At 55.9% G+C, this 16,485-nt stretch overlaps 1 protein-coding gene across 6 annotated transcripts in view; it reads left to right on the top strand.

Annotated features, from left to right (window-relative positions):
* Nucleotides 1-16,485, top strand: part of RPTOR (regulatory associated protein of MTOR complex 1) — a 422,339-nt gene that overhangs the window by 330,472 nt on the left and 75,382 nt on the right. For all 6 annotated transcript variants that reach the window (XM_055389503.2, XM_063705761.1, XM_055389504.2 and 3 more), the window contains 5 exons: nucleotides 4,564-4,638; nucleotides 7,546-7,611; nucleotides 7,887-8,078; nucleotides 9,114-9,254; nucleotides 16,048-16,165. In XM_055389503.2, coding sequence (XP_055245478.1) covers nucleotides 4,564-4,638; nucleotides 7,546-7,611; nucleotides 7,887-8,078; nucleotides 9,114-9,254; nucleotides 16,048-16,165 — 592 coding nt within the window. The remainder of the gene's footprint in view (nucleotides 1-4,563; nucleotides 4,639-7,545; nucleotides 7,612-7,886; nucleotides 8,079-9,113; nucleotides 9,255-16,047; nucleotides 16,166-16,485) is intronic.

Below are 16,485 nucleotides of genomic sequence, written 5' to 3'. Positions count from 1 at the left end.
AATCGCTCAGGGCTTGGCTCATCATCCTGCCTCCTTAAGCCTTCCCCATCAGGCACGGTGGTCTGTTAGCCTGGGCGTAATTCTTGTGTTCCTGCTTCTCCATAAAATAATCCTTAAAATCTTTGTTAAGGAGAATAAAGGGAGGGTCTCTTCCCATGGCATCTTTTGCCAGAATATTCAGAGGAAGAAAGCCCGCCCTGGCCTTACGGGTGCACCTTGTAGAAGGCAGGGCCTTGACCAGGGGCTCCTCCTGGTCTCTGCCCCATTGTCGTGTCTGCTTGCAAACCACATCTTTAGTTGCTGCAACAACAAATACATGCTTGCATCTTCCCACTTTGTGTTTGCTCTTCTTCTCTTCCTCACCTCCCTTTTCCCCATTTAAAAAAATATAAATTCCTGAAACCTGAGACACAGAAGAATCAAAATTGGCTTCAGTGTGTGGTGAGGGAAGGGGGCTTGCTCAGGAAAAAAAATTTCATGTTCATGCTCTTTCCTCTCCACCTGCTTTCTACTCTGGCCTTCACATGTCACCACCATAGCTTGATCTGGGAGAAAACAAGCACAGCAAGATGGAGCCTGTTGAGAGGGCGGCTTTGGCAGATTCACGCTGCCGGCACCGTGCTGTTCATCTGAGCCCCAAGTCTCTGCTGGGTCTTGCCACCAAGGCTCTCCGCCCAGGATGTGTGTGTCGCCTGCCGGGTCTTCCACCGAGCCCCTCCGCCCAGGATGTGTGTGTCGCCTGCCGTGTCTTCCCACCGAGCCCGTGCCACGCAGGGTGTGTGTGTCGCCTGCCGGGTCTTCCACCGAGCCCGTGCCACGCAGGGCGTGTGTGTCGCCTGCCGGGTCTTCCACCGAGCCCGTGCCACGCAGGGCGTGTGTGTCGCCTGCCGGGTCTTCCACCGAGCCCGTGCCACGCAGGGCGTGTGTGTCGCCTGCCGTGTCTTCCCACCGAGCCCGTGCCACGCAGGGTGTGTGTGTCGCCTGCCGGGTCTTCCCACCAAGCCCATGCCACGCATGGTGTGTGTGTCGCCTGCTGGGTCTTCCCACCGAGCCCGTGCCATCCAGGGTGTGTGTGTCGCCTGCTGGGTCTTCCCACCGAGCCCTTGCCACGCAGGGTGTGTGTGTTGCCTGCTGGCTGCCGTTCTGCGCGTGTGTGGTTTCAAGTCTTGTTTCCTATTCTGTTTAACGAAGCCCTTGGTCTAAGTGTGCTTGTAATTTGGGTGAGTGAGCAGCAGCCGAGAGAGTCCACCCCAGTCCCCTTAGCCAGCGAAGTGGGAGCTCCCAGGTTCCTGCCTGCGGGGAGGGTGGGGGCGGTTTGAGTTAGTGAAAATGTGTGTATTAAACAGATATGTAAATGACCCCTGCCGAGCGCTGAAAATGAAGGTATGAAAAGGCATCATCATCCGTGGTTCCCACCTGGCACAATGACCGTATCAGAACAGACATCTGGTAGTATACACCACATAGTTGCCAGACTCCGATACCAAGGGCACGTCTAAGTTCTGCCACCCTGATTTGCGTGCCTCAAATTCAGAATTAGTGAGATTTGAGTCAGTGATGCTTCATTACACTCTCGTGAGACATGTTTGAGGAGCTTCACCGTGAATGTGTGGGCTTCAATTTGACTTGCGGAGCCTCTGGTTAAAACAAAGGAAGGTGCCTTCAGTCTCAGAACCCAGTGCTTTTTCTGCTGCCCCGGCCCTCTGGGCTGAGTCTTTACGTGGACAGCGGTCGATGCATCTCAGTTTATTTGTCAAAACCTTCAGCTAAAGCCAGTTGTTGCTTGAAAACTGCCTGCTTAATTGGCCTCCTCAGCTCAGGGGAGCAGCTTGCGATCTGAGGCCAGTGCCCGGCTCCCTGACCACCCACTCCCCATCGTGCTCAGCTCTCATTTCAGCAGCCCAGCCCATAACCCGCCTCATCAGTGTATTGATGTGAGGCAGAAACACCTCATTATAAGAGCACCCCTGAGAAATGGCGGGGTTAGGGGCTTCTGGGCTGCATAACCAGCAGATTCCCTCTGCAAAACCGCTCCTGCCTCAGTGGGAAAGGGCCAGCTGTGCAGGGCTGCACTGGAGAGCCGTTCTCTTCTTGATCCTCAGGCATCCAGTTCTTAAAATTCTGGCCCTCTGTCCTTGCATGGCCTTCATCCTCTGGAAAGAACATGCTGGGAGCTGGCAGAATGCACGCCTCACTCTGTCGATGCAGTGTCTGTCACTGCTCAGTTTCTAGGTATTGATCCTAGAAACCCATGCTCTGTGGGTCCCTCTCCAAGAAACACAGCATCCATGATTTGTACATCGCACTGCAGTTTCAGACTGCTTTCACATGTGTGGTTTCGTCTCTGAGTCCACGACCTGAGCACAGATTTTTTTTTTTTCCTTTTTTTTGAGACGTAGTCTTGCTCTGTCGCCCAGGCTGGAATGCAGTGGTGCGATCTCAGCTCACTACAGCCTCCGCCTCCTGGATTCCAGCGATTCTCCTGCCTCAGCCTCCCGAGTAGCTGGGACTACAGGCGCGCACCACCACACCCTGCTAATTTTTGTATTTTTTAGTAGAGACAGGGTTTCACCATATTGGCCAGGCTGGTCTCAAACTCCTGACCTTGTGACCCGCCTGTCTCAGCCTCCCAAAGTGCTGGGATTATAGGCATGAGCCACCGCGCCCGGCTGAGCACAGATTTTTAAAACTTTACCTGGGCCCCTGACTAGTAAGAGGGAGAACCTGGACTTGAAACTTAGTTTTGTTTCAAATCTTGCCCCTTTTCCTCGGGTTTTGGGCAAAAACGTCCCGAAGTATTATCGTTACCCCTGAATGTCCAAGGCAGGATCATTTTATTCCCTTCCAGAGCCAGCACTTGCAGAAGTGTCCCCAAGTTAGGCAGCCTGGTGTGGCTTCCGGTAACACTGCCAGCCTCAGAGCTGGCCTGTTTCCTCCAGGATACCCACAGGACCCTCGGAAGCCCCTTCCTCTAGGGGCCCGTCCCTCCTCCTTCCCCAGGCCCCGTCCCCCGCCTTGCCCTCTGAAAGTGGTCTTCAGCACCACCCGATAAGTGGTGACTTCTCATCTTAGAAGCCTGGCTTGGGTCAGGTTCTGCGTTTCAGCTGTGCGCGCCCTGGAGCAGCCCTGCTTGTGTCTCGTCATCGATGCCTCAGCTGCAGTGTGCCCCACTGTAACCCCTCCGGGATGAAAACGCAACCCACCTCTTCAGTGGGCAGCCCTCCACTTGGATCCTCGCATCCCTGGCATCATCTCCGTCCTCTGTCCTTGCTGACCCAGCTCCAACCCAGCCTGTCTGACCCGTAGCCCACCTGACATGTCCTTCCCGGCTGCAGCTCCTGCTGGGCTCTGCAGCCCCTCCTGCCCAACGCCACCTGCCCCCACCTGCCCTGTTCCTGCTTGCCCTTCTCCTGCCCCTGCCCCCACCTACCCTGCCCCCGCCTGCCCTGCCCCTTTCTCCTCCCACTCCCACATCCCGGGCCTGGACCTGCCATTTCCTAGCAGCACGGAGTCTTTGCCCTCGATCCCACCCTTCCCCTTCTTCCCTCGCTGCCCTGGACAGTTCTGTCTGCTCATCAGCATAGAGAGGTCTCCAAAAAGTACAAGACCCTCCCTCCCCCGGCTTTCCAAGCACCCTATGGTGCCTCTTGCTGCTCCTTCAGGAACTGTGAGCAGGGCACAAATACCTAGCGCTCAGCACCCAGTAGGCCCTCACAACCGTGCCGAGCCATGGCCGTGTGGCTGTGATTGTGCTGACAGCACACAGTAGGTCCTCACGACTGAGGCGAGCCATGGCCGCGTGGCTGTGATTGTGCTGACAGCACACAGTAGGCCCTCACAACTGTGCCGAGCCATGGCCGCGTGGCTGTGATTGTGCTGACAGCACACAGTAGGTCCTCACGACTGAGGCGAGCCATGGCCGCGTGGCTGTGATTGTGCTGACAGGCACAGAATGGCCTGAAGCGTGGGAAGGTCGCCTGCCTGGCAGCAGCTTTAGCACCAGGAAACCTCCCACCTTGGGGCTGCCCCTGAGGGTGAACAAGTGGGGCCAGTGGGAAGCACCTGCTCAAGTGGGACTGCACACAAATCACTGGGAATTACTGCCTCACACACAATTGGTTTTCAGCATTTTGTAAGTCCAAGCAAACCCCCAAGAAAAGCTTGAGCGGGACCGGGTCTGCACCAGCAGGCTGGTTCTGAGTGAGTGCTGGATGGATGTGCTCCAGTGTGGAGGGCAGAGGGAAGGAGCGGGACCCCTGGAGAGGAGCGGGGTGCAGGCAGGGGCTGCAGGGCGCTCCCCAGCAGGTGCCCGGACGTTGTGAAAGAAAACGTCTGGGAGCTGCTTTCCTCTGGGCGTTAGTGGGATCCCTCCCCTTCTTAGCCAAGGAAAGCATGTCTGCAGGCGCCGGCTGCAGCTGTTTTTCAAATGAAAACTGGGCTTGAAAGGAGGAAATAATTGAGGTATAAGAAGTCCCTGCCCTGATTCGTTCACGCACCATGAGAAGCTTGTGGCATCTGCGGGACACTGCACTCACTGCCTCTCCTCTGTCTCTTTCTGTCCAGTCGTGCCAGGCGGACCTCGTGAAGGACAACGGCCACAAGTACTTCCTGTCGGTCCTGGCGGACCCCTACATGCCAGTAAGGACGGGGCAGCACGCTCTCCACGGGCTTGGGACTCAGCACTCGCCTCTGCCCACACGCTGCACTGCGGTGGGGCCTTTTGACATGGGCTACAGGAGAAAGGTCAAGGGTCATGGCAGGGGCCACGTCCACGGGGTCAGCAACTGCTTCACGTTAGACATGGCCCTTTGCTTACTACCATGAGCGCAGCTGTTGTTTCGTGTCCGTCTCTAAACAAGAGCTCAGTTAACCCGGACACATGGATGGTTTTAGTTTATTTTAGTCTCTTTTCACTGGCACTTCTTTGCAAAATAGTCAAATCCACTCTCCCTGCTGTCCACCGCGTTAGACTAGTGAGCGCTGCACATCTGTAATATGAGAGTTCAGGCGCCTGGGAAGGTCTTGGAGCACAACAAGATATCGAAGCACCCCATTTCAGGAAGGAAGGGAGAGAGGAAAGGAAGGAAAGAAGGTTGTTTGAAAGTTTAAATTTTCAGTATATTCTATTGTATTAAATGGTTTGAAAATTAGTAATCCGTGAATAGGGTGTATAGTTATTCTATAAATGTTTCATAATGTTTTAATTTCTAACTCCCAGCTTAGTAATGAGAACAAAATAGATATATCCTAAATAATTCTTTAACATAACTTAATATTGCCAGAATATTGAAACATATTAGCTAGTTTACACAGTGTTCAGTGGCTTTGGCTGTATAAAGGAACTTTTGTATGTAATTTCACCCCTAGTTGGTTTTCTAAGCTAAAGGATTTTTTAAAACACAAAACAAACTGGACTGTTTTCCAAAAGGTAAACAGTATATGCACTTTGTGTTGTATTGAAACATCACAGGCAGTTAAAGTTGATATTTCGTATCAGTTTTGGAAACCATCACTTCCCATTCTTAAGAGTAAGGAAGAAAGCAAATCCCCCATGAAGAAGTGAGGAAGAATGCTCACTGGCGACTTGGGCGTGAGGGTGAGCTAAGCTCACATGAACGGCCCCACCTCAGCCACGAGCCTGCGGAAGTTCTGAGGACACAGCCAGGTTTGAAAGAATGAAAAGGAGGCTGGGTACGGTGGCTCACACCTGTAATCCCAGCGCTTTGGGAGGCCAAGGCTGACGGACTGCTTGAGCTCGGGAGTTCAAGACCAGCCTGGGTGACGTGGTGAAACCCCGTTTCTACCAAAAAGACAAAAAAATTCGTCTGGCGTTGTGGCACACGCCTGTGGTCTCAGCTACTCAGGAGGCTGCAGCGGGAGGATCGCCTGAGCCCGGGGAAGTCAAGGCTGCAATGAGCTGTGACTGTACAACTGCACTCCAGCCTGAGCAACAGAGTGAGACCCCGTCTCCACTCAATAAATAAATAATATAAATATTCTTAAATGACTGACTAGAAAGAATTTGCTATGATTCTGTCAAACCATCAACCATTGTTTTGTTTCTTCAGTGCTTTGTGCCTGTTATGAGAAAACATTCAGTGCTTCCTACTCATCCTCAGAAACGATTGATTTTTCTAAACTCATAAGCAGATCTGAAAAAACAAATTGAAGCTGTAAAAAAGAAAAGACATGCACTGTTATTGAAAACTCCGGAGATGAATTAAATCACAGAACAGACAGCCAAGAAGAGAATTCATGAAGGAGCCACCTGGAGCACCGTCCGTGAAGCTAAGCGAGAAGATATGAAAGCCGGGCTAAGAGCCGGGCTGGGAACGTTCACCATGTAGCCAGCATGGTTCAGAATGAGAGGAGAATAAGTAGAGAAGCAGTTTTTGATTAGATAGTGGCTGAGAATTTTCCAGATTTGAAGAAAGGAGAGTTCCAATTTTAAAAGCAGGATGAATCCTGAGAAGGTTAAAGAGAAACAAATTCGTACATAGACACATCATAATGAAAACAGCAAATATCAAAGGCATAAAGACAAACCTTAAAAGTCCCCAGAACAAACGTTATTAGCAAAGGAGGAGACAGCACCGGCCCCAACAGCGGACCTCTCATCAGCAGCGGCTCTCGGCCGGGGACAGGGGAGCCCTTGGCGTGCGAGGAAAGCGACCACGGTCGGGTCACCCGCACCCAGCTCAGTCACCGCTCAGGAATGGGGGTGTAGTAAGCAGCGTTCAGACACCAACAGTTTACTCCTTCCGAACCCCACAGACCGTGGCTAGAAAGACCACATGTCAGTGAGGAGGAAACGGAACCAGGAGGGAAAAGCAAGATGCAGGACACGGCAAAAAGCCAAGAAGTTGGCACACGTGTTGGCACATCTATAGGTTTGTAAAAATGAAGAATACTCATGGCAAATTGGAGGGTTGAACACGAGGAGGACTCAGGTACCCTGGGAGCCCTGCAATAATCCAAGAGGCACGTAGGACACTAGACCGTGCGACGTGTGTGTAAAAAAGTAAGGCACTGCTAAAAAGTTACAAATAGACTCTGGTTTCCAGGTCAGCGGAGGCACAGAGGAAAGGACAGAATGAAAATGAGTGACAGTAGAGCAGAAAGGAGAAACCAGTGAAACCCAGAGCGCTGCCTCCATGCCTTTTGCGGCCAAAGCCCCTGATTGCAGGACCGTGTGCTCACAGAGCACTGGGCAGGCTGGGGAGGTGAGGTCCGGGTGCTTCATAACGACAGCCACGGCTGGCCTGTGACAGAGGAGGCAGCCATCAGGTCTGTGCCCGTCTTGCAGTGTTAGGGCTTCCAAGGAGCAGTCTGTTCACTCCGGGAGGCGAGCCTGGAGCTCTAAGGCCTTTGAAAACAGCTGTTCTGTTTTGTAGAGTCCGTGTAAAATCCAGGAGTAAAGCTGGCTCTCGTTACTTTAATTATGCGCCTCGCGCGTCGTGAAGATTCCAAAAGGATCACGCTGTTGTGCTTTGGGAACAAGGGTTTCCGCTGGGGGGACGACCAGGGCTGGTTTCTCTTTTCCAGGCTGAACACAGGACCATGACGGCGTTCATCCTCGCTGTGATCGTCAACAGCTATAACACGGGGCAGGTGAGCACCCCAGCCACCCCCAGCCCCCACAGCTCACCCTTGCCATTGCGGAGGAGCTGGGCCCACTGCGAAACGTGGTGCCACACAGAGGCTCTGCCCTTCATCTAGCCAGCCATTTGCAGGGTGAATATGAACCAGAGGAATCTAAAATGGGAAAAATTGAGCAAATCAAGGCTTCCCGAGAAGGGGTGGCCACTGTCGTCCCGTGCAGGTACCCACCACGTGCCCGCCATTGGCAGGCAGAGGCCAACCTGTCTGTGGTCCCGCCTCTGCAGGAAGCCTGCCTTCAGGGAAACCTCATCGCCATCTGCCTGGAGCAGCTCAACGACCCGCACCCCTTGCTGCGCCAGTGGGTGGCCATCTGCCTCGGCAGGATCTGGCAGAACTTCGACTCGGCGAGGTGGTGCGGCGTGAGGGACAGCGCTCATGAGAAGCTCTACAGCCTCCTCTCCGACCCCATTCCCGAGGTGAGTCAGGCGGGGGCTCAGAGCCCAGTCCTCCTGGCTGCCGACTGCAGGGGTAAGGCAGAGGTCTGCTCGCGTGCGGGTGTGGCCGGCCACGTGTCCAGGAACTTCAGGGGCTGCACACTAATAAGAGTAGGACAGTGGGACGTTGGTGAGAAGAGAACCACACCACTGGGGATTTTGCATCCAGGCCCAGAGTGCGCTCCCAGGGACAGTGGCACAGCTGCAAGCGGGGGTCCCAGAGGGAACCTCAGAGGCAGGGGTCACGTGCTCGCTGTCCGGGTGCTGCTCTGCGTCCTCACTGTGGCCTGCAAGGCAGGGACCACTAGATCTCCACTTTACGGGCAAGGAGACAGGCCAGTGGCTCGTGCCGGGTGCAGCTGGGAAAGGTGTGGAGCACTGCCCGCAGAATGGCCGCGGGCTGGAACTCTGGGAGTTTCGTACACCGTTGCCTTCACTCTTCCCACTGGCCTGTGCAGCGTACAGGGTGTTGCTCATTTTTAGAGCTGAGGAAGCAGACTCAGGGACAGTGACTTCTCCCCAGGACCACACGGTGTCAGAGGCAAGGCCTAAGCCAGGGTCCCCGGACCCCGGGGCCAGCACAGTGTCGCTCCCCTGGCTGAGCCCTGTGTGCTCAGTACACTCCAGGGCCCCCACGCCCCTCTGCGTCCAGGAGTGCCTGCGCCCTCCCCTCTTTCCACCCTCCCACGCTCTGTGGCCCATCCCAGCCCCCTCCTCTAACTCCTGCCTCATTCATCAGCACATTCCCTGGTGCCTGGTTTGGTCTTTCAGTTCCCGGGGCAATGCAGCTCCCGCCTCTGCAGTCTGAGCTGCCCCTGGAGCTGGGCGGCTGCCCCTGCTGCTCCCCACCTCCTTCCCCGTTGCCACTCTGGTAGTGCGAGGAGAGCCTTGGGCCTGGAGAGCTGTTGAGCAAGCGCCTGTGGGGTTGGATTCACCTGCACACACAGCCCTGGCAGAAAGGCAGGCTGCAGCATGGCCCGGTGTGGGACATGCCTGTGACCCCCCGCTGCCTTGCAGGTCCGCTGCGCAGCGGTCTTCGCCCTTGGCACGTTCGTGGGCAACTCTGCAGAGAGGACGGACCACTCCACCACCATCGACCACAACGTGGCCATGATGCTGGCCCAGCTGGTCAGCGACGGGAGCCCCATGGTCCGGAAGGTGCGTGAACCCCCAGCCCGGCAGCAGCAGGGCACCCAGGCTGGACCCCGTGACACCTGGGGCCAAGCCCGCGTGGCCCTGACCACAGCAGGGAGCACTCAGTTTCCACTGCGTATCATTGCGAGAGCAGATCTTTACATGTTTCATTCTCTTCAAGATGCGTTTCTTTACCAGACACCCATGGGTTTGCTTCATTTAAAGGCATTTAGCAGGCTGCGCCTCCCGGCAGCTTGTGTAGTAGTCTCCTTCCTGCCTGGGAGCAACACACAGGCACCACTGCGATTCCAAAGAGACTCAGCCACCCACAGATGGCGGGAAGGTTTGTGTGCTGGGTCCCCCCGAACACCCCATGTACGTCAGCGACTGAACAAAACAGTTTTATGTTTTGTTTTGTTTTGTTTTTGTTTTTTTGAGGTGGAGTCTCTCTCTGTCGCCCAGGCTGGAGTGCAGTGGCACGATCTTGGCTCACTGCAAGCTCCGCCTCCCGGGTTCATGCCATCTCCTCCTCAGCCTCCCGAGTAACTGGGACTACAGGCACCCGCCACCACACCCGGCTAATTTTTTGTATTTTTAGTAGAGATGGGGTTTCACTGTGTTAGCCAGGATGGTCTCGATCTCCTGACCTCGTGATCCACCCACCTCAGTCTCCCAAAGTGCTGAGATTACAGGCGTGAGCCACCGCGCCCGGCCAAAACAGTTTTATAAACTTGAAAACTTACTTACCTGTTTAGATGTAGAAATATCACAGATGATCGTCCAAGGTTTCACACCCTCAGATTCCCCATCCACCCCAGCGCAAAAGGGGCATTTAGGAAGACACTGGTTTCCTGATCTCCTTTGCTGGTGAGACCGAAGGCTGCTCTTGCAGAGAACTCATCTGACAGCTGGAGCACGGAGCTGCTCTATGGGCAGGGAGTGTGTCTCCCCGTCGGGTGGCGTTGGCTACCCTCGTGCGTTCCCGCACTGGCTGTGTGTGGCTCCCTCTTGGAGATGGGCTTTATCAGGAGACGGGCCGTGGTCCAGGGGCCTGGGGGTTGTTTGTCTGGAGAGCAGCTGCCGCTGCTTTACTTGGAAGGGACGTGACCTGGACGGGTTTCCCTCAGCCAGACGAAGTGTGGAAAGTCACGTTCTATCGTGTGTACCCTTCTAGAATTAGCCCAAGTCATGAGTATGCTACATTTTCTAACGAAATCTTGAAAATAGGAAGCGAGATTCCGGGGTGCCTTTTCTGTTGGTTCTGACTTTGTGATCATCACGTTCTCCTCGTGGCCGGGTTTCTGAACCTGGCTTCTTTGGCCCCTGCCGAATTCTTTTTCCCACATCAACTCATGTTTGGTGGACATCACTGATCAAAGCAGCAAATCAGCGGTTTGTCCGTTAAAATTCTTTTTAAAGTAAGGAAAGCTTTGTTTCTTCTTTACAAAAACAATATGAAAATAGAGAGGACGTTAGCTGTGAGGCGTTCCCCAAGAGCCATCCCGTGGCCGGGCTGTAGTCCTGTGGTGTGGTCCTGGCTGCTGGGGCACTGAGACGAAGCTCCCCCTCCACCGGGAGCGGTCCGGCATTCACTCGCCTGCACGGCTGCCTGCTGAACCTGCATCCTGGAGACGTGGCCCGCGAGGACACCATGGGGTTCAGAGGAGGTGCTGCCAACCGGGACGCAGCTGTCTCGGGGATGCTGGGCAGGGCGTGTAGAGGGGGATGACAGCCCCTGCCCTCCAGGAGCACGTGGTCTAATCAAAGAGGCAGATACAGAGAAGGTCATTACACCAGAGCCTTGTGGAGAAATACTGCCTGGAGTGCTGTGGAGCTCCTGAGGGCTGTGCCTGTGCCTGCATCGGAGCGGGAAGGGTGTCAGCAGAGGCTTTTGTGGAGGGGCAGCTCTTACCTGGTTATGGAGGGTGAGTCGTACGTCACCCGGGAGGGGCTGGATAAGTGGGAGGAGCATGTATGGAGGCCTAAGCGTGGGGAAGATGGAGGGGCTCAGGGCCACCTTCCTTCCATGTGGCCGGACCATTGAGCAGGCAGGAGGGGCAATAGGGTGAGGCTGAAGGCAGGAGCTGTGAGTGCCAGGCTCTAGCTGCGTCTTAAATAAGTGCTCTATTCTTAGAAATCTAATAGGATTCACTCTTGGAGCAAGTATTTCCTGGTGTCTGCCCCGCTCTGGGTACCGGGTCAGGCACTTGAGATGCTTCCCGGCTTCAGGGGGTTTGCGTTCTAGCAGGAGAAGCAGCCAACAGAGCTGATAACGTCAGCTGGCAGGGTGATGTCTGGAGGGAGGAAGGCTAGCAAGGAGTCAGAGAAAGACACCGTCACTCACCTGTGACCAAGCGGGCTGCACTGGCGCGCAGACTCTGGAGGTGCGCTGGCTCTGAGTGGGGTGTGCTGACTCTGGGGGTTGCCAGCTCAGGGGGTGCGCTGGCTCTGAGGGGGTGTGCTGACTCTGTGGGGGTGCCAGCTCGGGGGGTGTACCGACTCCGGGGGTGTGCTGACTCTTGGGTGGGGGTGCTGACTCCAGGGGTGCGCCTCCATCCTCGTCAGAGAGTCCTGCCGCATCACAGCTGGTTTTCTCTCCTGTTTACCAACCACCATGGGCGGGCACGGTGCTCTGCAGGGGACTTGGGCACAGGTGCAAGCACCAAGGAGCCTGGCAGCGTGGAGCCGGCCCCCTTCTCGCAGCCTCTTCTCAAGGACCATCCTGAGCCCGTCCTGAGCCTGCTGTGGGGCTGGGGTCGGGGAGTAGACCTGGCTGAGAGGTCCTGGCACCCTCCGGGGTGGGAGAGAGGAGGGTGTTACTGCTGCTTTTCCATAAAAGCAACGTGTACTGGTTACCAAAAAGGTGACATCCATCCTACTTTTTAATAATAAAAGTGTCCTCTCCTGTGTGGGGTGATAACGATGGCCAAGTAGGTTTTGTTTGTTGACTTGTTTAATGAGCTTACTTGACAAAATTTAAAAGTCAGCAAATTCAGCTTAGCCCCCAAATTATTTTGAACTTCAGCCTGTCTTTGAAGTACAAAACCTGCAGTCAGCAGCCACCCGTCCCTCGTCAAGAAGGGCCAGGCCAGGGGTGCGGGGCTAGAACCCCCAGTGTCACCCCAGCCTCTGCCTGGGCCAGGCTGGGCAGGAGCCGCACACAGGGACGGGCTCATCGGGGCTTGGATGGGGGCTTACTCCCTCCCTGTCATGGCCTCGGGAGGAAATAGGGACTGTTCAGATACTATTTTATTTTATTTGTTTTATTTTATTTTGAAACAGGGTCTCTGTCACCCAGATTGGAATACAGTGGCACAATCTCGGCTCGCTGCAACCTCTGCCTCCCGGGCTCAAGCGATCCTCCCACCTCAGCCTCCTGAGTAGCTGGGACCACAGGCGCGTGCCACCATGCTGGGCTAATTTTTGTATTTTTTGTAGAGATGGGGTCTCGCTGTGTTGCCCAGGCTGGCCTCAAATTCCTGGGCTCAAGTGATCCACTCTGTAATCCCAGGCCTTGGCCTCCCAAGATGCTTCCCAGGACGCTGCTCGGGCCTGCCATGGTCACAGGAGCTGAGTTTTATGATGCCTGAGTACAGGTCACAAGACGAATATTAGCCAGTGCCGTGTTGTTGGAGCGCAGTGGGTGGCCCTCAGGGCAGGTGGGCAAGGGGTAGAGGCGAGGTGGGCCAGTAGCCCATAGTCAGTGCAGCCGTGTCAACACCGGGAAGTGTGTGGGCCCCCAGCGGGGCAGGACACGTGTCCAAGAAAGATGTCCTTGAGTCCTGGCACCAGTTCACGGTTAGAAACTAACCATGTGCTACAGACGACACCCCCGCAGGGAGGGCTGCACCCGCCCAGAACACACTTGTCAGGCACGTGCCACGTGCCGGGCCGGCTGGGGCCTCAGTGACCCCGCAGGGCACTAACCCTGCCTCTTCTCTCAAGAAAGTTACCCTGGAGCTGGGGGAGGGGCTGGGTGTGAGAGTGGTGGGCCAGGGTGGCAGCTGAGCAGAGCCAGTATGGATGGGGCTGGGGGCACAGGGAGGCCTTGCCACAGGGAGAGGCCCAGTGCAGGGGCTGTGCCCATCAGAGGGCGTGGGCACAAGAGGCCAGGAGGGCAGTGGGGCAGGTGGCCCAGCCAGGCACAAGCCTTGTCGTTCGTGATCAGAGGCCTGGAGGGGTTTGGGGGCAGGACCTCACCTTCGGCTGCCCAGGTGAGAGGGGCCGCTCGCCCAGCTGCAGGGACGGCACAGGAGGGAAGAGGCGCCAGCACTTTGAATGCGGAGCTCACAGCACTTGCTCACAGGTGGGGAGGGTACGAGAAAAGAAGAGGACAGGGAATCCTGGGGGTTTGGGTCTGAGCAACAGAAGAGCAGACTTGCCCCTCGCTGAAGGGGCCAGCCATGAAGGAGCAGGTTCTAGGAGCACGCGTGGACTCTGAAGGTGGGGAGCCGACAGGAAGGGCTGAGCTGACAGGTGAAAGTATGAGTCCAGGCAAAGCTGCCTCCCTTTCGAGGAAGGCTGCTCAGCCCCAGCCAGGGAGCAGGAGGACAGACAATGGCTTTGACAAGCGACCGGTCAGAGGACCTGGGAAGCCTGGCCAGTGTGGAGCCCGTGGCCACTAATGTGGCCTCCCCGTCTGTGTGCTGCTGGGGAGCCCTCAGGGGGAAGGGGTCACAAGACAACACCAGCCAAGATCATCTTGCAAAAGCAGAGAGAGAGGGGAGCTCCCACACCCTTGGCTGAGCACCTCTGCCAGTCCCTCTGATGGGTTCTGCATGAATATCCCAAAGAAGGCCGGTGCGTGTGTGTGTTGCTGTCAGAGCCCAGCTCCATTCAGGAGGGGCAGGAAGGGTCCAACGCAAAGGAGAGCTCTTTGCTGTGTGCCAGGCAGCAGCCTCCAGAGCGAGGCCCACCATCTCCAGCAGGATGTGCGGCCTCCGAGGGAGGCCCCCGTGTGCAGCAGGATGTGTGTTCGGGAGTGAGGGGTGTGCGGCCTCCAAGGGAGGCCCCGTACACAGCAGGATGTGTGTTCGGGAGTGAGGGAGGCCCTGTGCGCAGCAGGATGTGTGTTCGGGAGTGAGGGAGGCCCCTGTATGCAGCAGGATGTGTGTTCGGGAGTGAGGGATGTGCGGCCCCCGAGGGAGGCCCCATGCGCAGCAGGATGTGTGTTCGGGAGTGAGGGATGTGCGGCCCCCGAGGGAGGCCCCATGCGCAGCAGGATGTGTGTTCGGGAGTGAGTGCTCTCTGGACATTCCCCTTGAATAACAGACGTGGCCCCTGTTGGCCTCCCCTGAATCGAAGGGCCCATCACCTCGGTGCACATTAATCCATGCCAGCTCCCAGCTCTGGCTTTTCTCACCTGATGTCAGAAGGAAAGGGAAAAAAATCGGTGCTTTCTGAAGACAGGTGCAGCCTTGATCTTCCCTGGAAGGGGCCCAGTGGGTGTTCGCTTTGTCGGAGGCCCCGTCTCGGCAGTGCCTCACTCCTCTTGCACAGGGAAGGCAGCAGGGGTTCTGTGGTTTCCCAGGGGAGCCTGGGACAGTGACTTAGGCAGTTGGAGACGAGCGCCAGAACCGGGGCATGGGCCATGGCGGTGAAGACGCACACTGGGCCATGGCCCTTGGTGCCCAGCAGGGTGGGAGGGGCGGGTGGAGGGTGATTCCAGGGCTCCATTCTGAGCAGTGAGAGACTTGCAGTTCCATTGGCACAAATCAAGAGGGCGCTGCAGGCTGAAGGGAAAGTAGACGGTGCCCGCAGTTCATAGGGCGGGGAGAGTTTGGGGTGCAGGTGAAGAGCCGGCAGCTGGACAGCCAGCCTGGACCTAGGAGAGTGAGGGGCCGGCATCAGGGAAACCACAAAGCATGATAGGAGGAAGCCCGGGGCGTGTAAGGCTGGGGTGGGTAAGTGCGTGTACAGAGTGTGTGTAGACAGAGAGTGGGGTGGCCACGAGAAGACCCTGGTCCCTGGTGGGCGCCCATCCAGAGCCTGCTCATCCAGCCGCTGTGGAGACGGGGCATCACGCGACTAGCAAGGGGTCCTCTCACAGCGCTTGGCTTTCTGCTAAGAATCCGTATTTTTTCTTTTCAGAAAAAAAAAAGGCAGAAAAAGTTGTAGGGAAAAAACGTTCTTTCCGCTTTTTCAACCTACATCCCCCTTCTGTTCCCCAGTGACTTCTAGGATCTCCAGCTGTTCCTGTCACAGCACTGAACTGTCCTAAAAGAGAGGCAAATTGTGTCTGTTCCCTTGGACCAAGGCATTTGGGCCTAAAGATGATGTTTTAGTTCTACAACTTTTCCCGTTCCCTCTTAGGGACTAGAAACATCTACCAATGAAAGTTTCACATGTGTTGAAAAGAGCAGGCTTCGGCTTGTCCGCTGCACTCGGCCCTGGGGCGCTCAGATTCAGAAAGGCCGCCGGCCATCGGGTGTGATCTAGAGCGGCGTTTTCAGCCAGGGTCCCAGTGGTGACCGTAAGCGAGAGGCTGTGAGGCCTCCTACCTTTCCCTCTCTGGAGTCCTGTGACTCACCGTGTCCTTACGAGACCCCCAATGCGCCGTGCGCCTCTAGCAGTGGGGAGGGTTCTGGCAGGCATTCTGGGCTTCCCCCGTGAGCCGGTGGCCTGCCGTCTCCCAGCACTCTGCTATTCCAAGGCTTCTGCTCTGACGGTTCGAAAAGGGATGGTCCCTGTTTCTGATGCCAATTGCACGGTTTTGTCTTAACCTTTCTTTTTTCTGTTGGTGACTCAAGTCTCACTGCTGCTCCACAATCATTTTCCAGCCCCAGTGAGTGTTATTGTCCCTTCTCCCTCTCGGCAGGAGCTGGTGGTGGCTCTGAGTCATCTCGTGGTTCAGTATGAAAGCAATTTCTGCACCGTGGCCCTGCAGTTCATAGAAGAGGAAAAGAACTACGCCTTGCCTTCTCCAGCGACCACAGGTATGGCATCTTCTCCTGTGAACCCGCAGAGCACCTCGCCTGGCGGTTCTAGTGCAGGCCGCGGCCCAGTCTCAGAACTGCTGGCCGCTTGCTCACCCTCGCAGAGTCTCAGCGCAGGTTTCTCAGATATCTGCCGCAAGGGGTCCCTGTTTTTCTCATCTTTTTAGGCACCTGCCAAATTTAAAAGGGCAGGAAAGAGGGCCACACGGACCCTCTTACATTTTTCCTTTCTTTTTACCCTTTTTGGAAATTAAACTCACAGAGACCTTGAAGTATGACAAAATTTCTGCAGTAGGAGCTTGCAGAAAAGTGCAGGGGCC

This window comes from Gorilla gorilla, chromosome 4 (genome assembly GCF_029281585.2).
Source record: "Gorilla gorilla gorilla isolate KB3781 chromosome 4, NHGRI_mGorGor1-v2.1_pri, whole genome shotgun sequence".
Classification (NCBI taxonomy): domain Eukaryota; kingdom Metazoa; phylum Chordata; class Mammalia; order Primates; family Hominidae; genus Gorilla; species Gorilla gorilla.
The sequence above is the reverse complement of the archived record's forward strand: the minus strand, read 5'-3'. Positions and strand labels throughout refer to the sequence as shown.